General features: G+C 38.9%; 1 protein-coding gene and 1 pseudogene across 1 annotated transcript; both read left to right on the top strand.

The window, feature by feature from the left end:
- The first annotated feature begins 3,259 nt into the window (after window positions 1–3,259).
- On the top strand, window positions 3,260–4,228 carry LOC119051841 (olfactory receptor 7A17-like). Its single transcript, XM_053671976.1, has one exon. It carries the CDS (start codon window positions 3,260–3,262, stop codon window positions 4,226–4,228), a length of 969 nt encoding a protein of 322 aa, XP_053527951.1.
- Window positions 4,229–22,693: 18,465 nt separating this feature from the next.
- On the top strand, window positions 22,694–23,558 carry LOC128628384 (olfactory receptor 7A10-like; annotated as a pseudogene).
- The last annotated feature ends 939 nt before the right edge of the window (window positions 23,559–24,497 follow it).

Below are 24,497 nucleotides of genomic sequence, written 5' to 3'. Positions count from 1 at the left end.
CTGACCTCTAATATGGTCTACAGGGAACAGTGAATCAGCAGGAAATTTTCCTTTCTTTCCAGACCAGGGTCCCATGGGGAAATAATGTGCTCAGAGGTGGTAGTTACAGTGAAAACAGTGCCTAATGAGCAGATAAAGGGAGCTGAAAATATCTTCTCAGTTGCAACCCTTAGGGTGTGTACCTTGAACTGGACAGAACATGACTTTTGCTTTGGGATTTCTAAGTCTGGCTGGGGATCAACACTTTACTCTTTCCTTCTGTCTTCTCTGGGAACAGAGCTTTGGTCTCCATCATTAATGATACAGGCAGGAATTCAGACTTCCACACAAAGAATTTCCACTCAGAGACACCCTCCAGGTGAGTCTGAAAGCCCAGTAGCTACTTCAGGAAAGATTTTGAGAGATTGGAACCTGAGAACTTGTACTTGAAGTCACCCGAGAGCCGAATCAGCCTAACTCACAGCTGGGAGATTGCCATCTTTATGTGCTACATGAATTGATTCTTAACTAATTAATTTAATATGTTATAAAGAGAAGTGTCTGTTGGACTCAGCAACACAAGAGTAATTGTTGACAATCAAGAGATAAGAGTGGAAGTGCAGTTGGATGAGATGGAGGAGGGAAATGGAGGCATAAAGTGTTTTAAAAAATTATAACATATTAGAGGAATTTTGCAGTTAAGGGCAGTGGGAAAATAAAAAGAAACAGAAGCATTTTTTCAACTTTTAAGATAGGTTGTATATGAGCCTATTTTGTATTTATTAGAAAGGTCCCTGGACCTTACGCCCAGACCCCTGGACGTAAATATTAGCTCAGAATAGCAGGTCCTGAGACATACCTTTTAGAGTACCATCATTCACATTGGGATCCACATGAAAAACTGCATTTAATATGTGAATGAGCATTATTTTGCAATACTTTATTACCAAGAGGTGGGTAGGCAATGGAAATATTTGTGAGATTGGAGAAAAAATTATCCAAATCTCATCACCAGTGATAACCATTCATTTAGCAACAGGGAGGAACTGTGCTAAGCTTTTAAGGGAGAATATAAACATGTAATGATGAATTTAGAATCATTCTGTTGTCTCTCTAAGTTCAAGCAGCTAACATGTGGTTGGTAGATCAAGATTTGAAACTGAGACTCAGTTTTCTCATTCAAGAAACTTTGGGTCTAAAATTATTTAGAAAAGTCTCACCAATTATCTTTTTAGTCCTCATATTGTTGTACATTACATATTTTCTGTTGTAAATTGTGTATTTATTCCCTTAGCTTATTGGTCTAGTGGATGTTCAATCAGAAACATGTCTCGACACCATAAAGACAGAGCTCTTTTCTCTTTTGGGTAAATTGTTTTCTGCTGCTTGATCAGTTATTCTGGGCCTGAAGGGGCTAGAACTGCGGTTGTAATGCTGCCAGAATCAGGGAGCTTTGTGCTCATATCAGTTGCTCAGGGGCCCTCTGAGCTCTTGGATCTAGTTTTACTCCATGTCTATTTCTCTCCTCTCTCACGTTTCCCTAAATGCCTCTTAAATTTTTTAATAAAGGGAAAAAATTATCTAGTTAAAATGAATTTCCATGTTTACATGTTCTCAGGAGGCTTACCAGCTTGTTGGGAAATATTTCTACATTCTTTATAATAAAGATAATTTGATGTTAAAAATTTGCTTTACTTATATCATTCCCTTCCCAATTATTGCAGCTGTAAGTCAGGAGACCAGGGAGTCATGGGGCCCCAGGAGGTCACAGTGTGCTGTGTGTTGCGTGTATGCACATGTATGCATGTTTTGTGGGGCACAAGTGTTTAGATTACACTGTGGGCAGTGTTACTTAAGCTCATGTACTCCAAAATGCGGCCTTTTAAAAACAGACACTATAATCTTAACCAAAAGATAGAAATAAAGAAAACAACAATTCTATTCATGGGAATCCTTTGAAACAAAATATAAAATAAAAAATAACAACATGTAGGAGAGGGACCACCTATGTCTTGATTGCAGCAGTAGCAGCGAGGCCACCTTGTTCCTCCACATCCTCTGACACCATCCCTCATCACTCTCCCTCTTGCTCATCCCCATTCACACTCCGACTTCCCAAGAACCATGTGATTTCACCCATATGTGGGATATAAAACTGAAGCAACAAATGAGCAAATAAGAAAAAAAGAACAAAAACTCCGGCACAGAGACAATAATATGGCGGTTACCAGAGGGAAGAGGGGTGAGAGGATAGTAAAGGGTAAAGGGAGTCACATACATGGTGACAGAAGAGTATCTGGCTTTGGGTGGTGGGCTCACATGCAATAAACAGATGGTGTGTTATAGAATTACACATGGAACCTATATACTTTTATTTATTTTAAATTTATTGGGATGACATTGGTTAATATAATTTTATTAATCTATGTAACCACAATAAATTTAATTAAAAAAAATGAGCCTTGGGTATCCAAAGCAAATGCCATCCTCAGGTTTTTCCCTGACCCTTCTCACAACAGGTCACACTCTTCCCTAGACAACTGCATGACTCCCACTCTGTGTTTCTCCAGGGCTCTGTTCAAATGTCACCTGGTTTGCAGGGCTTCCTGAACTCTCTGTAAAATACAACACCCCATACACTGTAGTTTGTAAAAGATTTTATTTATTTATTTTTAGAGAGAGGGGAAGGGAGGGAGAAAGAGAGGAAGAAAAATATCAATGTGTGGCTGATTCTCGTGCATCCCCTACTGGAGACCTGGCCTGCAATTCAGGTGTATGCCCTGACTGGGAAGTGAACCAGCAACCCTTTGCTTCTCGGGCTGGCACTAATCCACTGAGTCACATCAGCCAGAGCCCCATTCACTCTATTTTACACCTGCTTTCTTTCATAGCATCTATCATCCTGGCATAGTATATATTTTATATTTGCTAATTTATATTCTTTCTCCATCATTGAATTGTAGAAAAACTTTGTTTCTGAGCATTCTATACTCTTACCGTAAAAGATGGTCAGTACTCAACATAAATTCCTCAAGTGCATGAAAGACTTTTGTATTATAATTATATATTACATTACCTTTTGGGAATAAGACTGAGTGTGGGACAAGGATTCCTAATCACAGGTGTCACATCAGATTCTTTAAAGACTATATGCTCAATATAAATATAAATGTATAATTTCTTAACCAAAAAACATAAATTCTAGCATTTTACTATGGTAGTACCTACATGTATAAAAATTAATCATTTTATTTCTCTTCCTAGTTGTGAGCACAACCACATGGTACGAGGCAATGATTCACAAATTTCAGAGTTTCTTCTCCTGGGACTATCAGAGGCACCAGAACTGCAACCCTTCCTATTTGGGCTGTTCCTCTCTATGTACCTGATTACTGTGTTGGGAAACCTGTTCATCATCCTAGCTGTCAGCTCAGACTCCTACCTCCACACTCCCATGTACTTCTTCCTCTCCAACCTGTCTTTGGTAGACATCTGTATCTCCTCCACCACCATCCCAAAGATGTTAGTGAACATCCAGACACAGAGCAAAGGCATCACCTATGCAGGCTGCATTGCCCAGATGTATTTTTTCATACTGTTTGCAGGGTTGGATGTCTTTCTCTTGACTGTGATGGCCTATGATCGGTATGTGGCCATCTGTCACCCCCTGCACTACACAGTCATCATGAACCCTCAGTTCTGTGGACTGCTGATTCTGATGTCCTGGATCATATGTATCCTCAATTCCTTTTTAGAAAGTTTAATGGTGTTGCACCTGTCCTTCTGCCCAGATGTGGAAATTCCCCACTTTTTTTGTGAACTCAAACAGGTTGTTCAACTTGCCTGTTCTGACACCTTTCTTAATGACATGGTGATGTGTCTTTGTTTTGGTCTGCTGGGTGGTGGTTCCCTGGCTGGGATCATTTATTCTTACTCTAAAATACTGTCCTCCATACATGGAATGTCATCAATTCAGGGAAAGTATAAAGCATTTTCTACTTGTGCATCTCACCTCTCGGTTGTCTCCTTATTTTTTTGCACAAGTGTAGGGGTGTACTTTAGCTCTGCTCCTATCCACAGCTCACTCTCAAGTGCAACAGCCTCAGTGATGTACAGCGTGGTCACACCCATGCTGAACCCTTTCATCTACAGCCTGAGGAACAAAGACATAAAGGGAGCTCTGAAAAGATTCTTTGGGATGGCAGCTATGAAAAGGCCAATCATCCTGGGGCTGAAAAAGTGCCCATGACTGGACATAATGTTGAAAACATTAGAGACAGAAATTGCTCTTCTTTGATTAGATTGGGGAAAGCACACTTTCTATTTAGTGCTTGTCATTTCCATTTCTCTGATTTAAAATTCCCTTTACAATTAATATCTCACTTGACTGAGCTTCCTGCTCTGTCTGATATATGGACAGTTTTTTATTTTTAAATTTTCCTATTCTCCCCAAGTTTTTCTCAAAGTTGGATGAGGAATATTTGGACATTTCCATTTATTTTATAAGGTAAATTGGATTTTTGAAAACTATTTTTCTCTGAAATGATATCTAACTTCTCAAGTAAATTTTCTATAGTATTCTTAAAAGCATGGTCATGAGTTATATTACTGAAATGGAAAAAACTGCACTTCGTAATTAAGGGCACTTATGTAATTTTATTACAGAAGAAAATTTGAAAACGAAGCTGTCACTTTGATTCTGTAATTTTTCCTACATCATCATCACTATTTTTAGCTGTTCTTTCTGATAATGTCAACTCTAAAATGCTATCGAGTTTTATAACTCATCTGCTAGTGTATTTTTTTCAGCCTGATGTCCTCACTGTCTACTATAAGCACTAAAAAAATTGATTATCACACATATATTGGAAGTGGAGTCTACATTGAAAGGCAGATTTGAATAAAGAGATTGACCTAATATGGTCTTAGTGTCAGAGATAACTTCAAAAATGAGGAAGTATAAAGGACACAGGGACAACAACTAAGGGGGGGTGGAAATGGGAGGGAGATGGGGAGCAGGGGGCAGGGTGGGCTGGGATGAGCGTAATAGACAGAAAACTGTACTTGAAAAATAATTAAATAAAAAAATGAGGAAGCAAAATTTTTAACCACACATTTGATTACTATGAAATATTTTCTTTTTTATACTGTACATGTATTCACTGAAGTATGGAAGACTTGTGTCCATGTACAAAGGCCTTCCATATTAAAAAAGTTATAGTCAATATGCAGTATGATATTAGTTTCAGGTGCATAATATCATGATTAGATATTTATATGACTTCCCCGATCCCACTTCTGGGTATTTATCTGAATAAATAACAAAAAATCTATTCTAAAAGATGTATGCATCCCTAAGTTCATTGCAGCATTGTTTACAATAGACAAGATATGGAAGCGGCCTGTATATCTATCGATAAATGAAGAGATAAAGAGGTGGTATATATTTACAATGAAATATTATTATTCAGCCTAAAAAAGAATGAAATTTGTGACAACATGGGTATTATCATGCTAAGTGAAGTATGTAAGACAGAGAAAGACAAGGGTTATTTTTTTTTCTACTGAGGTGAAGAATTGGTTAGCATGCTTATAGTTTCTTCATTGAATTATTTTCCTCTTTCTGCTTTAAAATCTACAGTGCTGCATATAGATATGATTCCAATGCTCTAAATGAAATGTCTCCTCTTTTCTAAATTTTGCCATGACCATGAAATGGACAATGAATAACAATATTGATATTTTTCATATATATGAGTAACATATATGAATAATATATATTGCATATGAATAATATATATTGAATAATATATATTATATATGAATAGTATATGTATATTCATATGTATATGTGCATATATATATCCTCATCATCAAAGGATTACTAGAGATTGAATTCTTATTCATTCTAGTGATTCAGGTAGCAACTTTTGTTAAAAGAGGCATGTCCTTTCACCTTCCCCTGGGTACCTGGAAGTGAACCTCAATGGAGTTACGTTTTAATACAGTTCTCTGAAATAAACTTCCATAACAGAATAATCATGAATGCTATCTCCAAATGTCTGTACAAATGCCTAGAATGGAAAAGAGCATATTATTATATAATAATTGATCTCATATTTATTTTCTTTTATTACTGTATCAGTTAGCTATTGCTACATAACAAGCCATTCTAACAGCACATACTTTAATATAATGCCTTTATAATCAAATAGGACTGTATGCTGTGGAGTTTTTCTCATCTCTCTGAGCTCACCTGAGTCTGTATTCAGATGTGAGTCACTACATTGTGTTTCTAAAGCTTTTTCATGATGTCTTATTTATTTATATTGTAGTTATTTTTTCAACCAATATATGATGTTTACTGTATTTATATATGTGTGTATTGATATTATAGTTTATTTTGAATAGTTTATGAAATATGAATTGTCTTAATTTAATATCACAGTTCCTATGTTTATATATGAAACTTGCTTTCTTCTTAGTTATAAGGTATAATTCCCACCACCATCTGGTGTGACTCAGCTACCTGTACTCTTGATCTGTACATGAGTCATACATCACTAGAATTTTTAATTCTAACTGATTTACTGGAGTTTATAAACTGCACATATTTTAAATGTATAACTTGCTGAATTAAAGAAGCCATATGTAAATTAAGAGTACACTGCATGAGTCCATTTGTATATAGCTTGAGATAATGCACAATAAGTTATAACTGCACTTTGTTATTTTTAAGACTCTTATCCACCTGGCTTCACTTTTCTTTATTTTATTTTATTATATTTTTTCTTTGATTTCAGAGAGAGATAAAGGAAAGAAGAAAGAGAGAAACATTGATGTGTGAGAGAAATATCAATCAGTTTCCTTTTGCATGTGCCCTGATAGGGGACTGAACTTCTAATCCAGGCATGTACCCTGACTGGGAATCAAACCCATGACATTTTGGTTTGTGGGGGAATGCCCAAACAACTGAGTGACACTAGCCAGATCTTCATTTTCTTATTTCTGAAGCTAATTTAAAAACCTTAGTGCGCTGTTTCTGAAGTTGCAGACTGGTACAACCAGTATGGAAAACAGTATGGGATTTTCTCAGAAAACAAGAAATGGATCTGCCTTTCGACCCAGCAATTCTACTGCTAGGATTATATCCTAAGAACCCTGAAACACCAAACCAAAAGAACTTATTTACCCCAATGTTCATAGCAGCACAATTTACAATAGCCAAGTGCTGGAAGCAACCTCAGTGCCCATCAGTAAACGAATGGATCCAAAAACTATGGCACATTTATGCAATTGAATACTAGATAGCAGGAAAAAAAAAAAAGGAGCTCCTACCCTTTGCAGCAGCATGGATGGAAGTGGATTGCATTATGCTAAGTGAAATAAGCCAGAAGGTGAGGGACAAATACCATATGGTCTCACCTTTAACAGGAATGTAAACAATAAAACAAACAGCAAGAAAAATATAACCAAAGACATTCAAATTAAGAACAAACTGACAGTAACCAGAAGGGTGGTGGGAAGGGATAATAGAGGAAAAAAGTGAAGGGTTTACATGAATAACTCTAAAGGACACATGGACAAAAACAAGAGGGGGTGAAAACAGGGGAGGGAGGTGGGGAAGGCTGGGGTAGGGGTTGGGAAGAGTGGGGGAAAAGGCAGAAAACTACTTGAACAACAAAAAAACCCAAAAGTATTAAAAAAAGAAAAAGAAAATGATTATCATATCAATAAAATAAACTTATTTCAACCAGATGTTATTAGGAATAAGTAAAATGTTAAATATACTTTGTTGAATCCAAAGAAAATGTTCAAGAGTGAGGAGTGTGTGTGCAGTTGTACACAGCTTTCTTTCTTTTTAAAAATCATTTTTAATTTATTTTGCTGTTATAGTTGTCCCAATTTTCCCCCTTTGCCCCTCTCCATTAAGCACCCCCACTCCCTCAGGCAATTCCCCCACCATTGTTCATGTTCATGGATCATGTGCATAAGTTCTTTGGCTACTACATTTCCTATACTGTCTTTACATCCCAGTGGCTGTTCTATAACTACCTATTTGTCCTTAATCCTCTCACTTCTTCACCTATTCCCTGACACCACCAACCCATCTGACAACCATCAAAATGTTTCCCATATCCATGACTCTGTGTCTTTTTTTCTTGTTTGCTTAGTTTGTTTTTTAAATGTAGGTGTCGATAAATTTATTGCCATTTTATTTTTCCTAGTTTTGATATTTTTTCCTTAAATAAGTCCCTTTAACATTTCATGTAATAATGGTTTGACAATGACAAACTCCTTTATTTTTTTTCTTGTCTGTGAAGTTCTTTATCTGTCCTTCAATTACAAATGATAACTTTGCTGAGTAGAGCAATCCTGGCTATAGGTCCCTGCTTTTTATGACTTTGAATAAATCTTGCCAATCCCTTCTAGTCTGCAAAGTTTCTTTTGAGAAGTCAGCTGACAGTCTCTATAGGTAACTAATGGCTTTCCTGTTGGTTTTCTTAAGATTCTCTCTTTAGCTATGGATGGTGTAGCTCAGTGGATTGAGAAAAGGCCTGTGAAGCAAAGGGTTGCTGGTTCGATTCCCAGTCAGGGCACATGCCTAGGTTGCAGGCCATGTCTCCAGTAGGGGACACATAAGAGGCAATCAAACATTGATGTTCCTCTCCCAGTTTTTTTTCTTCCTTTCCCCTCTCTCTAAAAATAAATAAATAAAATATTAAATAAAAAGATTCTCTTTTTTATCTTTAACCCTTAGAATTTAGTTTTTTATTGTTTTGTAAATTTTATTTTTTATTTTTATTATTGTTCAAGTACAGTTGTCTCCATTTTCTTCCCACCACACCAACATAAAGGAAAGAATATACAAATGGAATCTTATCAAAATAAAAAGCATCTGCACAGCTAAGAAAACATCAGCAAAATGAAAAGGGACACAACAATATGGGAAAACATATTTACCAATGATATCTCAGACAAAGATTTGATCTCCAAAATATATAAAGAACTCACACGAGTCCACCCCAGGAAGACAAACAAGCTAATCAAAAAATGGGCAAAAGACTTAAACAGACACTTCTCCAAGAAGGACATACAGAGGTCCAGAGACATATGAAAAGATCCTCAACATCACTAGCTATCAGAGAGATGCAAATTAAAACCACAATGAGATGCCACTTCACACCAGTGAGAATGGCCATCATAAACAAATCAACAAACAACAAGTGTTGGAGAGGTTGTGGAGCAAAGGGAAACCCAGTGCATTTTAGTGATAATGCAGACTGGTGCAGCCCCTGTGGAAAACAGTATGGAATTTCATCAGTAACCTTTGGTATTTTAATTATGATGTATCTTGGAGTGAGCCTCTTTGCATCCATCTTGTTTTGGATTCTCTGTGCTTCCTGGACTTGCATGTCTATTTTCTTCACCGAATGAGGGAAGCTTTCTTTCATTGTTTTTTCAAATAGATTTCCAATCTGTTGCTCTTTCTCTTCTCATTCTGGTGCTCTTATAATGCAAACGTTGAAATACTTAAAGTTGTCCAACAAGCTGTTTACAATATTTTCTCTTTTTTATTCTTTTTTTCTTTTTGTTTTTCTGATGGGGTGTTTTTTTTTTAGGGGGAGGGCTTTCTTATGTTCCAAATAATTGATTTGATTCTCAGTTTCAACCACTCTACTGCTGTTTCCCTGTAAATTGTTTTTTGTTTCAATTAGTGAATCCTTCATTTCTGGTTGGATCTTTTTTATGCTGTTGAGGTCCTCACTAAGTTCCTCTAACATCCTTATAACCAGTGTTTTAAACTCTGCAGCTGACAGATTGCTTATCTCCATTTTGTTTAGCTCTTTTTCTTCAGTTTTTATCTGTTCTTTCATTTGGGTGATTTTTTTTTTGTCTCTTCATTTTGGCAGCTTCCCTATGTTTGTTTCTATGTATTAGGTAGTGCTGCTATGACTCCCTGTCTGGGTAGCATGGTCCAATGCACTAGGTGCCCTTGAAAGTCCTTTGGATCAGCCTCCCCTATCACCTAAGCAGGGTCTCAAGGTGTGCCCTCCAGGTGGGCTGAGTACACCCTCTTCTTGTAACTGAGCCTTGATTGATGGCAGGTCACTGGAAGGGGATTACCAAGGCTGGTCAGATGCAATCTGACAGTGACCACTGACTAAAAATCTCTACCCTTTGTGGAGGATCAGTTGTGCAGGAGTAGGGTGGTGGTCTGTAGCTGTCTACTGGGTGTGCAGGCTCTGGGATTTCCTAGGTGGTGCAGGCCAAGGTCAACCCCCACCTGTGTTCTGTCCAGGGCCCACCCTGCATAAGCTATAAAACAGTCTGAGATGGCTGCTACTGGTGCTGGTATTGCAGATTCACAGGGGAAGCCTAAATGTGAATCTAGGCTGGCTGCTGCTAGTTCCAGGCCTGGGGCCACTTAGTGAGAGTTACGGAGGCTGGGGGCTAATTGAGTCTAGCAATTGCTTGTTTGGTAGGATTTAGGAGATTGTGAAGTATGAGGAAAGAACAGCCATTTATATGGAAAAGTCATGATTAACAGTTTGGGTGGGCCCAAAAGTTGGATGGGATGGAGTCTCAGGAAATTCCCAAGGCAGGGCAAACAGTATTAGCCAAGTTGATGGAGTCTCAGATATGGCACCATCCTGCTGGCCTGTGGCTTTTTGGAGGGGAAAGCTCAGAAAGGGACAATGGCCTCTGCTTGCCTTTCTGTCTGAGAGGAAACTACCCCAGCTCTTGCCTCAATGCCAGACATTTCAGTTCCTCCCCTGTGCCACTTGGTGTCCCTCCAGCTGCTACCTTAGTGCTGGAGCTCAGAGGTAGTGAATGTGAGTAAGTCTGTGTGTGGGTTCTTCAAGGGGATCTGCTTGGGACTCCAGAGGTTTCTTCTACCAACTGAATCCCTGCTGGTCTTTGCCACCAGAAGTTATGTGGACTTGTCTTCCTTGCACTAGAACCTGGGCTGGGGGATGTGGTGTGGGGCTGGGACTGCTCACTCCTGAGATATCACTCCTGAGTTTTTATCCAGCACATGTGAATGTGAGATCAGCCCGGTCCACATCTTCACCCCTTCTACTAGTCTGGATGGATGGGGTTTCCATAATTCCATAGTTGTCAGACTTCCACTCGACTTGATTTCTGATGTTTCTGAGTGATGGCTGTTCTATATTTTAGTCGTAATTTTGATGTAGTTTTGGAAGAAAGCAAGCTGCCTTTGCCTTTGCAACCGTCTTGACCAGAAGTCATATACATCTCACAAATAAACACAATCACACATATGTATGTACATGCACACAGACTCATTTATAGTCCCATATATTATGATGAAAGAAACCTTGAAAGAAATTTGGACAATATAGAAATAAAAAGAAGAAAGGTGTGAATTAACATAAAACAGAAATAATTAGAAATCTTGACACAAAGATTTAAGTAAAATATGTCACCTTAATCTTAATGAATAACTTTTTTTCACTTTAAAGCTTCAAAGACTTCAAGGTCAGGACCACATTTACTTTATGCAATGGGGAATTCTTTGTACCACTTACGGGGCCAGGTAGCTCTACATTAGTTGTAATGTGTTTCTATTTAATGTAGATTTCAACAAAAAATACCTTTGCTCAAAGGAAGATAAGTGAATGATTGTGAGGCTTCAACTCAGTTTTCTTGAACAATATCTTATTGGATCAATGTCTACATTAGTTTCTCATTGCTGTTTTTTACAAATTACTACACTAGTAGCTTAAAACACCCAGCTTCCTATCTTAGAGTTTTAGTGTTAAGATGCTTTAAATGGGTTTTCAAGGGCTTGGCTCAAAATGTCTGCAGGGCTTGGATTTTTCTGGGTGATCCAGGGGAGAATACAAAGCCTTCCTTTTCCAATTCTAGTTTCCAGAGCTTCCTGCACTCGTTGGCCTATGGCCCATCCTTGAACCTCAATGTCAACAACACAGCATCTTTAATTGCCTCTCTGACACCAATTCTTCTGCTCCGTTCTATATTTAGAGGACAATTGTGAAGACATCTGACCAACCTGGAAAATCCAAACTAGTCTTCTTATTGCATGACAAGTGACTAGTAACTTTATTTCATTTCTTATCATAGTTACCCTGCTAAGACTGCTAACATATTCCAAGGTTTCCTGAATTAGGATGTTGACATCTTTTGAGGTTTTTCTTCTGCCTACCACTATATCTTTCCCAGTACAAATTATTACCTGTCTCTCTAGAGCTCTAGTATAAAAGAATCAAACACAGAATTTACCTTCCTCCATGAAATGAGTGGAAAATTTGTCTTTCAAAATTACATAAACAGAAGATTCCTGATGGTGAAGACCTAAGTTGCCCACACTTAATTCTGAGACAGGGCCATAGCTGGCTCAGAACTGTGGTTCTCAGAACAAGACTGTGGTTCTCAGAACAAGAAGACCTGCAGCTTCAACATTACCTGGGAGTTTGTCAGAAATGCAGTTTCTGGGACCACTGGAGACCAGAATTTGCCTTTGTGCTTCAAACTTTGGTGACTTCCAAAGTGTAGTGACTTGTATGCACAATGAAGTGGGCAAGTACTGGTCTGCAATAGGTGTTTTCACCTTGTCACTGTTGACACTTGGGGCTGGGTAATTGTCTGTGTTGGGTGCTGTCCTGTGCATTACAGGTATTTAACAGTCAAATGTCAGAAATTCCAAACATCCCCAGGGGCAAAGTCATCTCTGTTTGAGAACCATTGGCCCAGAATCTTCAAACTGGAAGTCACGTGACTGGTTGCAATTAAAACTCTGTCCCTTCCTTGATTTATACCTTTGAGCACAATAACGAATCCCTCTGTGTCCCTTTTCTGCATTTCAGAAGGTAGTTTCTCAGTGCACTACCTCATAAAATGCATTTCTGTGAAACATACATTTGACAATTGTTACAAAGTGCTAAGCTGGGCTATGGTGCCTGAAATCTAAATGTATCTCATATATTTAATAAACATTTTACAATGAGGGACCAAATGGCAGCTCTTAACTTGTGATATCACTACGTAATCCCTAATTGTTTTGGCTGAACGATCATAAAGCCTAGGAAAATAGTGCCCAAGGTTTTATAGCACAATAACAAATATCTCCCCTTCCTAAAGAGAAAAATTGTAATTTTCTAGGGATAACAGGGGTGCATCTCACTATAATCCAATACTTTGAAGACCCAAAGACCAGTCACACAAATTTCTCAGAATAAGACTCTGATTTTCAAGTTTACAGTTTACAGTTTACTTTTAATATCTTTCTGCATTGGTTATAGGTATTCAGCACAGTGGTCAGACAATCATAAACTTTACATAGTGTTCCATTCCTTACCCCTGCCATGTCCTGCCTGGTATTTTCAGAATCCAACCTGCCTCACGCATAATTATTACAGTATTATGGAGTATATTCCATATGCTCTGCTTTACATCCCTGAGACTATTTTGTGATTGCCCATTTGTAATTCTAACTCTCTACCTTTTTCTCCCAGTCCCTCAACCCACTTCCCCCCCTGGCAAGCAAAGTCCACTCTCTGTGTCTATGAGACTGTGCCAATTTTGTTTGTTAATTTATTTTGTAATTTAGATTCCACATACAAGTAAAATCACATGGTATTTGTCTTTTTCTGACTGGCTTATTTCACTGAGCACAATACCATCCAAGTCCATCCATTTAGAAACTTAACACAGAGTTGGGATGAGGTGCTGGGAGGTGTAGACAGATGTCAGGAAGCAGGGCAGTTAATGGGGAAGGACTTGTCAAAACTGTACTCAGATGGCTTATTCTATAGTCTCCTAGGAACAGAGGATCAGCAGGGAAACTCTCTATTCTGTTCAGACCAGTGTCCCCAAGGGCAATTCTGTGCTTAGGTGTCAGAATGCTGAGAAGAAAATGTGCCTAATGAGCAGACCCGGAGAGCTGTAAGTAGCCCCTGTACTGCAGCACCTCAGCATATGCAACTTTGGATGGAGAAACGTGGCTGTTGCTCTTGGAGTTCTGAATCTGGCAGGGAGACCAATGCTTGACCACTCCTTGCTGTTTTGTCTGGGGCAGAGTTTCAGTCTCTATCATCAACCACCCAGGGAAGATTTTGGACCCCCGCAGGGAAACCTTCTTGTCAGAGTTCCCATGCAGGTGAGCCTGAGAGCCCAGCAGACATGGCAGGAGAGGATCAGAGAGACTGGAAACCAAGAACTTATACCTAAAATCATCAGAGAACCATTCCAACATAGCTCAGATAGATACTGTGGTTGCTGGCTGGCTTTACTAATAAATGAATGTTTATTCATGATGTGAAAAGGAAAGTGAACATTGTACTCAGAAATGCAGGTGTCTTTGTTGACAACTGAATGGTTTTAATTGAAGAAATATTAAAGAGGGAATTGGAGGTAAGGTCATTCCAGTAGAAGTAGAACATAAGTTCAATGAGCAGAAGTAGACAGATTGTAAGCTGTGGAGCAACAGACAGTGATGTGAGGGCATTTACAAATTATACGATGGGGCCTATTAGACTATGTTTTTCTATGGATGAGAAAGATCCGAATCAAGGAAGACTGGCAAATACACTGTTGTAGTAGCAGTGTATGAAAAATGTGTTTCACAGCATTTCTCTCTGGCCATTCACATGAAGAATTATTTATTTGGTAGGTGAAAACAAGTGTGCTGATGAAATTCACTTTACAATTATTTCATTACCTGTGAGACTGAGTAAGGAAATGTGTAGGTTTGTAAACCACTTATGGCCACTATCAAAATTTTTCAGGGAAAGTTTTTGCTTTACTTGTGTATTACTTTATTTTAAATTGTTGTTGGACTACAATATTATAATTTTCATTATGTTGTCCACCTTAAAGTTTCTTGCTATTAGATAGTGTTATCAGAGTATTTTTATTTCTTTTTTGTTTGTTTAAGTACATTTGTAGACAATTGACATCAGTTTCAGGTGTACATACAGTGATTTGTATCTCTATCCATTGCAATGCAATCATCCCTCAAATTCTAGTAATCACCTGTCACTGGGCAAGCTTATCACAATATTATTGAGTATATTCCTTTAGTTTATTTTTTGGCACTAACTTTAGCTGAGTTCTGATAACCCACTACCATTGGACCAGCACCTTACTTTACTTTCTATTGGATCCTTTCTAACAAAGAATTAAAGTTTTTTTTTACAAAATCTGACTGTTTTCCATTTAGTTCTTTTATGTATGTGTACATGCATTTTTGAAGAATGTATAAAGTTTACAAATTTTGTGTGGTTCAATCTATCAATCAGTGATGCTGTGTTCTCTCTATGGACTTTTAAATTGAAGTATAATATCTTGGTTTAAGTAATTTATTTATTAAATGTCTTTTGACTACATAGAAAAAAGTTACATACAAAGTTTTTGTAGTTCTTGTGTGAAAAAAAAGAAGGAAGCAAAAACTTCATTTAACTTTGAAAATTATAAGTACTAATTTAAATACTATTACACATAACAACCAATCAGCATGCAATGTTTTGGAATTAGAATATACATTAAACATTTTATTGGTTTCAGGTGTACAACATAATATCATATTTGTATATAATTCAACATGAGCTCCACACTAAATGTAGTTAATCTCTGTCACCATACACAGTGACAATGTTTTTCTTTGATAAGGGCTTTGAAAGTCTCCTCTCTAGCAAGTTTCAAGTACACGATTCAGTATTATTATTAGCTTGAGTCACCATGCTGTGCTTTATATCACATCCATTGCCTTTTCACTTTTTCTTCTCTTACTGAAAAAATTGAGTAAGATACAATAATTCCTCACATGTCTTTACCCAGAAAAAAAAATTCTAATGAGAAATGGCACTAGGGATGGCCTAAAGGGATATTAGACCACCCACCATAAATGACATTAATTTCTTGATTTTAAAATATAAATAGTAGTTCTTAAGCTAGGTTACTAATGCTTGCATGAGTGAAAATGAGTCATGTACTTTACTTATATCCTGGTCGTCAACAGCACCACATGGAAGCAGTGAATCTTACACAAATTTCAGAATTTCTTCTCCTGGGACTATCACAGGCACCAGAACTGTAGCCCCTCCTATTTGGGCTGTTTCTCTCCATGTACCTGATTACTGTGTTGGGAAACCTGCTCATCCTAGCTCTCAGCTCAGACTCCCACCTCCACAGGCCCATGTACTTCTTCCTCTTCCACCTGTCCTTTGCTGACATCGGTTTCACCTCCACCACCATCCCCAAAATGCTGGTGAACATCCGAACGCAGACCAAAGCATAACCTATGCAGGCTGCATCACACAGATGTATTTTTTCTTTTTTTCTTTTTGGTGTATTGGACAACTTCCTCCTCACCGTGATGGCCTATGACAGATTTGTGGCCATCTGTCACCCCCTGTAGTACATGGTCATCATGAACCCCCGATTCTGTGGACTGCTGGTCCTGGTGTCCAGGATCACGAGTCTTTTTTTTTTTAATTTTTTTTATTGATTATGCTGTTACAGTTGTTCTATTCCCCTTTTCATTCCCCTCCACCCTACCTCCCCATCCCCACTATTACCTCCCCTTTAGTTTATGACCATGTGTCTCAAGTCCTTTAGATTCTTTATTTCCCATGCTATTCTTGCCCCCTCATCTATTTTCTATCTACTATCTATGCTACTTATTTTCTGTACCTTCTCCCCCCTTCTCCTCCTCCCACTCTCCTGTTGCTAACCCTCCATGAGATCTTCATTTCTATGTTTCCACTCCTGATCTAGCTGTCCTTTTAGTTTGCTTTTGTTTTAGGTGTGGTTGTTAACAACTGTGAGTTTGTTGTCCTTTCACTATTCATGTTTCTTTAACTTCTTTTTATTAGATAAGTCCCTTTATAACATTTCATATAATAAGGGCTTGGTGATGATGAACTCCTTGAATTTGATCTTATCTGAGAAGCACTTTATCTGTCCTTTCATTCTAAATGAAAGTTTTGCTGGATAGAGCAATCTTGGTTGTAGGTCTTTGGATTTCATGACTTGGAATACCTCTTTCCAGCCCCTTCTTGCCTGTAAGGTCTCTTTTGAGAAATCTGCTGACAGTCTGATGGGGACTCCTTTGTAGGTGACTGTACCCTTAGCTCTTGCTGCTTCTAGGATTGTCTCCTTCATTTTAATTTTGGCTAATGTAATTATGATGTGCCTTGGTGTGTTCCTTCTTGGGTCCAACTTCTTTGAGACTCTCTGAGCTTCCTGGATTTCCTGGAAGTCTATTTCCCTTTGCCAGATTGGGGAAATTCTCCTTTATTATTTGTTCAAATAAGTTTTCCACTGGTGGCTGTGCCTTTCCCCCCTTCTGGTACCCCTATAATTCGGATGTTGGAGCGTTTAAAGATGTCCTGGAGGTTCCTAAGACTCTCCTCATTTCTTTGAATTCTTGCTTCTTGACTCTTTTCTGTTTGGCCATTATTTGCTTTCTTCTGGTCCACTCCATTGATTTGAGTCCCAGTTTCCTTTTCATTGCTATTGGTGTCCTGTGCAATTCCATTCATTTCAATTAGTTTTGCCTTCATATATTTGTCTAATTTGTCGGTATAATCAACCAGTTCTGTGAGGATCCTGATCACCAGTGTTTTAAACTGTGTGTCTGAGAGTTTTGCTATTTCTTCATCGCTTAGATCTATAGGCTCTGGTGCATTGAGATCTTCTTGAGCCATTTTTGGTCTGTTCGAGCCCTTTAAGTGTGAAAAGTGGCACCTTGGACTCCCAGGTCGCTGGGTTGCGAGGCTGTATGTGGGGGCGTGGTCAGAACGGGGAAATGGCAACCCCCTCTGCTGTTTCTCACAGCTGGGTGAGGAGCAGCGCCTTAGATGGTTCCCCTGGGCCGGGTCACTCAGAGTCGCTGGGTTATGACGCTGTATGTGGAGGTGGGGTCAGAGCAGGGAAATGGCGGCGCCCTCCACTGCCGTTTGCCGCAGAGACCTGCTGGGCCCCGGTCCAACTGCCCACTCCCTCTCCTGTCCACCCGCACACAAATGCGTGACTACAGTCAACACGCAGCCCCGCTCCCCCGCTGTCTCCCCCGCGGTCGCTCGCTCAGTCGCTCACTAGGTCCAACCCTGGGCCTGGATTCCGCGCGTCTGGATTCCGACGCCTGAGTCTGTCTGACCGAGTCCTCCTGTGCAACCCCGCTTCACCAGCCGCTGGTTTCGCCCCTTACAGGTCAGGCTGAAGAATTTGTTGTTAATGGACTTTCAAAAAGTTCAATTTTCCGTGTTCTGGCTGTTTTTTATGTTGCTAATATTTAGTTGTCTCTAAACTTGGTTGTGTGAGAAGGCACGGCACATCCACCTATGCCTCCATCTTGGCGGAAGTCACGAGTCTTATTAGTTAACCAGTGGAGAGAACTAGGGTGCTACTTCGGAGGGATACAAAGGGACATGAGAGCGTTTCTTTTTATTTTTAAAACGTGGCATATTTGTTTCCATAACAATGAGGAAGATTCAGAGCAAGAAAGGCTTTAAATTACACCCTTGTCATGGTATTTCATGAAGCAAACATTTCACAGTATCTCCTCTCACTGTGGGTCTCACATTAACAAGTGGGTTTACTATGTAAAAGGAGAACGCTAATGAGATTCACTTTTCAGTGGTTTTGTTACTTGTGAGGATATATGTGCATTTGTTATTTATTTCCTTTTTTGATCACAGATTGAGAGACCTTTGTTTCTGTGTGGTGAGGCTGGAGTGTTCTTGTTCCTGTCTCTGTCACATTCATGCAAAAAACAATGGAAGGTTTTCTTTCTTTCTCACAAAATGACTGTTGCTCATTCAGTTCTTTCAAGCGTGTATAGCTATATGGTGGGAATGTATGAGACTTTATAAATTCTGTGTGATCAGTTTCATGAGGGATTATCATGAATCTTTTATCAAGATGACCAAGATAATTGCTGGTACAGATGTAGAGAAAAGGGAGCACTTGTGCACTATGGGTAGAAATGTAATTGAAACAGAGCTACTTATGTGATCCAGAATGTCACTTCCATGTGTAAATTCTAAAGAAATGAAATTACTGTCCCAAAAATATGTCCGTGCCCTCTCAATGTTCATTGCGGTATTATTCACAATAGTTAAGACATGGAACAACCTAAAGTGCCACCGATGGATGAATAAAGAAAGTATGGCCCTGGCTGGTGTGGTCAGTGGATTGAATACTTTCCTGCTTCCTAGAGGTTTCTGCTTCGATTCCCAGTCAGGGGAACTGCCCCGGTTGTGGGCCAGGTCCTGTGCTGGGGGCATGAAAAAGGATGTATCCCTCGCACTCGATGCTTCTCTTCCTGTCTCTCTCTAAAAGTAAATAAATAAAATATTTTAAAAAAGAAAATATTACATATAATACATATAATAAAATATTATTCAGCTTTTTAAAAAATGAGATAATCATGTCATTTCCAACTACAGGGATAGACTTTTAGGGCATTGTAATAAATAAGATAAGACAGAGAAAGACAAAACTTGGTGTGATCTGTCTTACAAGTGTAATGAATAAAGCCAAATTCAAAGAAACAAAGAGTGGACATGTGATTGCCTGGAACTGGGGGAAAAGAAGATGTGGAAATAGTCAAAGGGTAAAGACTGGTATACGATGTATAAGATCACGGAAATCCAGTGAAGACTAAGGTGACTCTAGTTAGTAGTACTGTATTATACACCTGAAAATTGCTAAGAAAGTACATCTTAAATGTTTTAACCACAAAGAGGGTAATTATATAATGTCCTGGATGTGTTCACTAATCACACTGTGGTAAAAATATTACAATATATGTGTAATGCATCATCCTAGTACACAATTTAAAGTTGCACAAAGTTACATGTCAATTATTTCTCAGTAAAGCAGGAAAATTTATTTATTTATTTACTTATTTATTTATTTACTTATTTACTTATTTATTTATTTATTGTTAGAGAGAGGGGAAAGGAAGGAGAAAGAGAGGAAGAGAAACATCAGTGTGTGGCTGCCTCTCATGTGCCCTGTACCAGGACCTGGCTCAAAACCCAAGCAGGTGCCCCTACTGGAAATCAAAGCAGTGAGCCCTTGGTTCCAGGTCCATGCTCAATCCACTGAGCCACATCAGCCAGTCCTTGAACTGGAAAGATGTTGATGTGATTCCCATCAAAGTTCACCTTCTACTCAGTTCATACTGAGCAGGTTGCTGCACCCTCTAAGTCCCATTTCTGCAAAAGTAGAGTGAAGTTAACAGTGGTATGATCTCAAAAAATGGACTTTAGTGGAACTGAAATAAGACAATCCATATAAGAATCTAAGTTCAAAACAGTGCATAAAGACATCAAAGTATATCTTACAATTATGAAAGTTTTTTTGCAAATTTGCGTATATTAATGTATTTAAATTAAACTCACATATGCAAATATAGTGTGGTGGACATAGAGTTGCCATGGAGATTGAGTCTAAGCTTTTTCTTACCTCATGCACTCAGTGATCCAGACATAAAATCAGAGAAATAGAAATACCAGAAAGATGGTTTAAAAAAGGAAGCAACCTAAGAAGTGTAATAAAGTATTTGAATAATCATAAGTAAATCTATAAACATAGATAGAAATAAGTCCTGCATTTCTCAAAAACTGTATTGAATACTTGATTACTTCCATTCTCAATTACCTTTAGTTTGGAGTCTCCTGAGACTGTTTTGTACAACCTCAGCAGGGTGATCACGTTTATTGATCGATTTATTCGGCATTGTTTGAGCATTTGTTGAGCACCTGTCATTGAAGTAAGCACCACCTGTCACCCTCTCTGGGAAAGAAGAGATGCTTTTACTTTCCCCCAAAGTTTTTGTTTTGTTTTTTTTTAGGAGAGGTAGTGAAATGTAGCAGTTCATAGTGTTTTTTTTCTTCTTCTTTTGGTTTTGAACCAGAATGTGGTCTTTCTTTGTCAATGGGCCACATGTTCTTGAAAATATGTGTTCTGCTGTTATTGGTTAGAGAGTATTTTAGAAATATTAGTTAGATTAAGGTAGTAGATAGTGTTATTTGGGTGCTCTATATTTTTACTGATATTTTTGTTATTGTCTGGTTCTGCAGATATTTTGTTAAAATATATTTTATTGATTATGCTATTACAGTTGTCCCATTCTTTCTTTCCTTTATTCCCCTCTGCCATGTAGCCCCTTTCCACCAGCATCTCTCCCACCTTACTTAGTTCATGTCCATGGGTCATACATATAGATTCATTGGCTTTTCGTTTCTCATACTATTCTTAACCTCCCCATTTCAATTTTGTACCTATCATTTATGCTTCTTATTCCCTGTACCTTTTGGCAGATATTTTTACATGAAGCACTAAATGCCAGCTCTTAATTGGTGTTACAAGCATGAACCAGCCAACTGACTTTTCAAAAGCATCATATGGCCAAAGATCAGAGTACTGTGGTTCTATAGCAAAGAAACACCCAGTCCTACTTGTTCAAGAGAGGAAGAGCAATTTCTAGAGATAGGAGAAGCTGCTGCTCACCACCTGTAAGTACTCTAGGAGTCCATGAGACCTAGTCAGGGCAGGGTCCTCAGTCTTAAATTTGGAGAAAACAATGGCACAAGATTGGGAGGAGGTGCAAGGAGGTAAGACCTCTGGAAGGCAGGTGAGTTCATAGAAAAGTAATAATAAAGCTGGATTCACCTGACTTCTAATGGGGTCTACAGGGATGCAGACTCAGCAAGAAAAATTTCCCTTCTGTCCACATCAGTGTCCTAAGGGATATGATGTACTCAGAAGTGGGAGTAACAATGAAGAGAGCATCTAATGAGCAGATATAGGCTGCTGAAAATATCACCTCTGCTGTATTTACAACCTTGGACTGGCCAGAATAGGGTTGTTGCTTTTGGAGACCCAAGTCTGGTTAGGGACCAAAGCTTCGCTCCTTCCTTCTCTCGTGTCTGGAGTCAGAGCTTCAGTCTCCATCATCAGCCATCCACAGACCAGTTCTGACTTGCACACGGAGGCCTTCTCAGAACCTCATCCAGGTGAGTCTGAGAGCTTCGGAGGTACTGAAGCAGGGGTATGTGAGAAGATGTACTGCAAAATGTGACCCTTAAAATTGAGATGTAGGATGTTAACCAACACATGAAAATAAGGAGGGGGAATCATTTATGTCCACAATATTACATGGAATCAAAATTAATAAAGTGCAAGGAAAAACTGTGGACAAGAGATTCCCTGTGACTTGAAGTTTCAGTAGCAGCAGAAACATCACTTCATTCCCCTTATTCTCTGATCATCTCTCATTTCTCTCCTCTTGCTCATTTGCCTCACCATGTGACTTCAAGACTTTTTAGTCTTGAATGTCTGGAACAAGTGTCACCTATGGGTCTTTGCACTGGATCTTTCCCTGCAGGGCATACTTCTTGCAAATAAACTAGTGTCTCCTGCTTTCTCTCCCTTGAGGTCCCTGTTCTAATGAAATCTGGTTCTTAGGTCTCTGTGAATTCTCCATAAATAAATCCCACATCCACTCTCTTTTGTGCATGTTCTTTCCCCACATAGCATTGTAATTGTAGCATCTCCAACTTGATAGTTATGCCCATTTATGTAATTTTTTTGTCCTTGTAGTGACCACCACCCCATGGTCCAAGGCAATGATACCCCAACTTCAGAATTTCTTCTCCTGGGACTATCAGAGGCACCAGAACAGCAGCCTGTCCTATTTGGCCTGTTCCTCTGCATGTACCTGATCACTGTGTTGGGAAACCTGCTCATCATCCTGGCTGTCAGCTCAGACTCCCACCTCCACACACCCATGTACTTCTTCCTCTCCAACCTGTCCTTGGTAGACATATGTTTCACTTCTACCACCATCCCAAAAATGCTGGTGAACATCCAGACACAGAGCAAAGCCATCTCGTATGCAGGCTGCATCACCCAGATGTACTTTTTTCTATTGTTTGGTGTGTTGGACAATTTTCTTCTCACTGTGATGGCCTATGATCGATTTGTGGCCATCTGTCATCCCCTTCAGTACACGGTCATCATGAACCCCCAGCTCTGTGGACTGCTGGTCCTGGTGTCCTGGATAACCAGTTCCCTGTGTTCCTTGTTGCAAAGCTTAATGGTATTACAACTATCCTTCTGTGAAGACTTAGAAATCCCCCATTTTTTCTGTGAACTCAATCAGATGAACCAACTTGCCAATTCAGACACCTTTTTTAATGACATAGTGATGTATTTGGCCACTGGGTTGCTGGGTGGTGGTCCCCTGGCTTGTATAATTTACTCTTACTATAAGATAGTGTCCTCCATATGTGCAATTTCATCAGTTCAGGGGAAGTACAAAGCATTTTCCACTTGTGCATCTCACCTCTCAGTTGTCTCTTTATTTTATTGTACAGTCCTAAGTGTGTACCTCAGCTCTGCCAGTACCCACAGTTCACAGTCAAGTGCAGTCAGCCTCAGTGATGTACGCTGTGGTCACACCCATGCTGAACCCCTTCATCTACAGTCTCAGGAACAGAGACATAAAGGGGGCTCTGAAAAGAGTTTTGGGGATGGCAAGTACAAAGGGGACTATTGTGCTTTGGCTGAAAATGTGACATTTTGTGGGTGGCTCAACAACTCAGACCAGAAACTGTGAGTGTTTGATTTCCTTGCATAAACTGTCTTCTCTTTATTTTTTGGTGGGTTCATTTTCTTGTATTCATTCATGTTCTCTATAAGTTTAAGTAACTCACTTTACAAGCTTTTGCTACAATGCACGGACAGTTTTCCTTTGAGAAGTTTTTTAATTTTTTTAATTTAATTTTAAAAAATATTTTATTTATTTATTTTCAGAGAGGGGAAGGCAAGGAGAGAGGAAGAGAAATATCAGTGTGTTTGCCTCTCATGTGTCCCCCACTGGGAACTGGCCTGCAACCCAGGCATGTGCCCTGACTGGGAATCAAACCACGATCCTTTGCTTCACAGGCTCTGCTCAATCCACTGTTACACCAGCCAGGGTTAAAAATTTTTAATTTTAATTGTTGTTCAAGTACAGTTTTCTGCTTTTCCCCCCACCAGAGCCCCACCCCCCGCCCTCTCTCCTGTTTTACCCCACCCCACCCTGCCCGGTATGGTATATGTGTGCTTTATATTTGCTCCTGCAAACCCTCCACACTTTTCCCCTGAAATTCCCTCCCCTCTCCCCTTTGGTCACTGTCAGCCCTTTGACAATTTTTATATATTATGAAAGTGTTTCTCAACATTGGATCAGAAATATTTGGAAAATTCAGTTTTCCTTTCATAGGAAAACTTAGATTTCTCTAAAATACATTCTCAAATGACAAATATCATGCTAAGAAATCTCTCCTTTTTTCTGAAAGAATAATCAGAGTTCTACTACTCAGACAAAACAACATTTGGCATCTTAGGACTTTCATTTAATTTCATTGTACAGCAAAATATAAAACTGTTTTTTAATATGTGTCTGTCATTTTTTCTTTTCTTTTAAATTATTTTATTATTGTTCAATTACAGTTGTTTGCATTTCCCCCCAG

Source organism: Artibeus jamaicensis, unplaced genomic scaffold (genome assembly GCF_021234435.1).
Source record: "Artibeus jamaicensis isolate MK-2021 breed Jamaican fruit bat unplaced genomic scaffold, CSHL_Jam_final contig_1871, whole genome shotgun sequence".
Taxonomy (NCBI): Eukaryota; Metazoa; Chordata; class Mammalia; order Chiroptera; family Phyllostomidae; genus Artibeus; species Artibeus jamaicensis.
The sequence above is the reverse complement of the archived record's forward strand: the minus strand, read 5'-3'. Positions and strand labels throughout refer to the sequence as shown.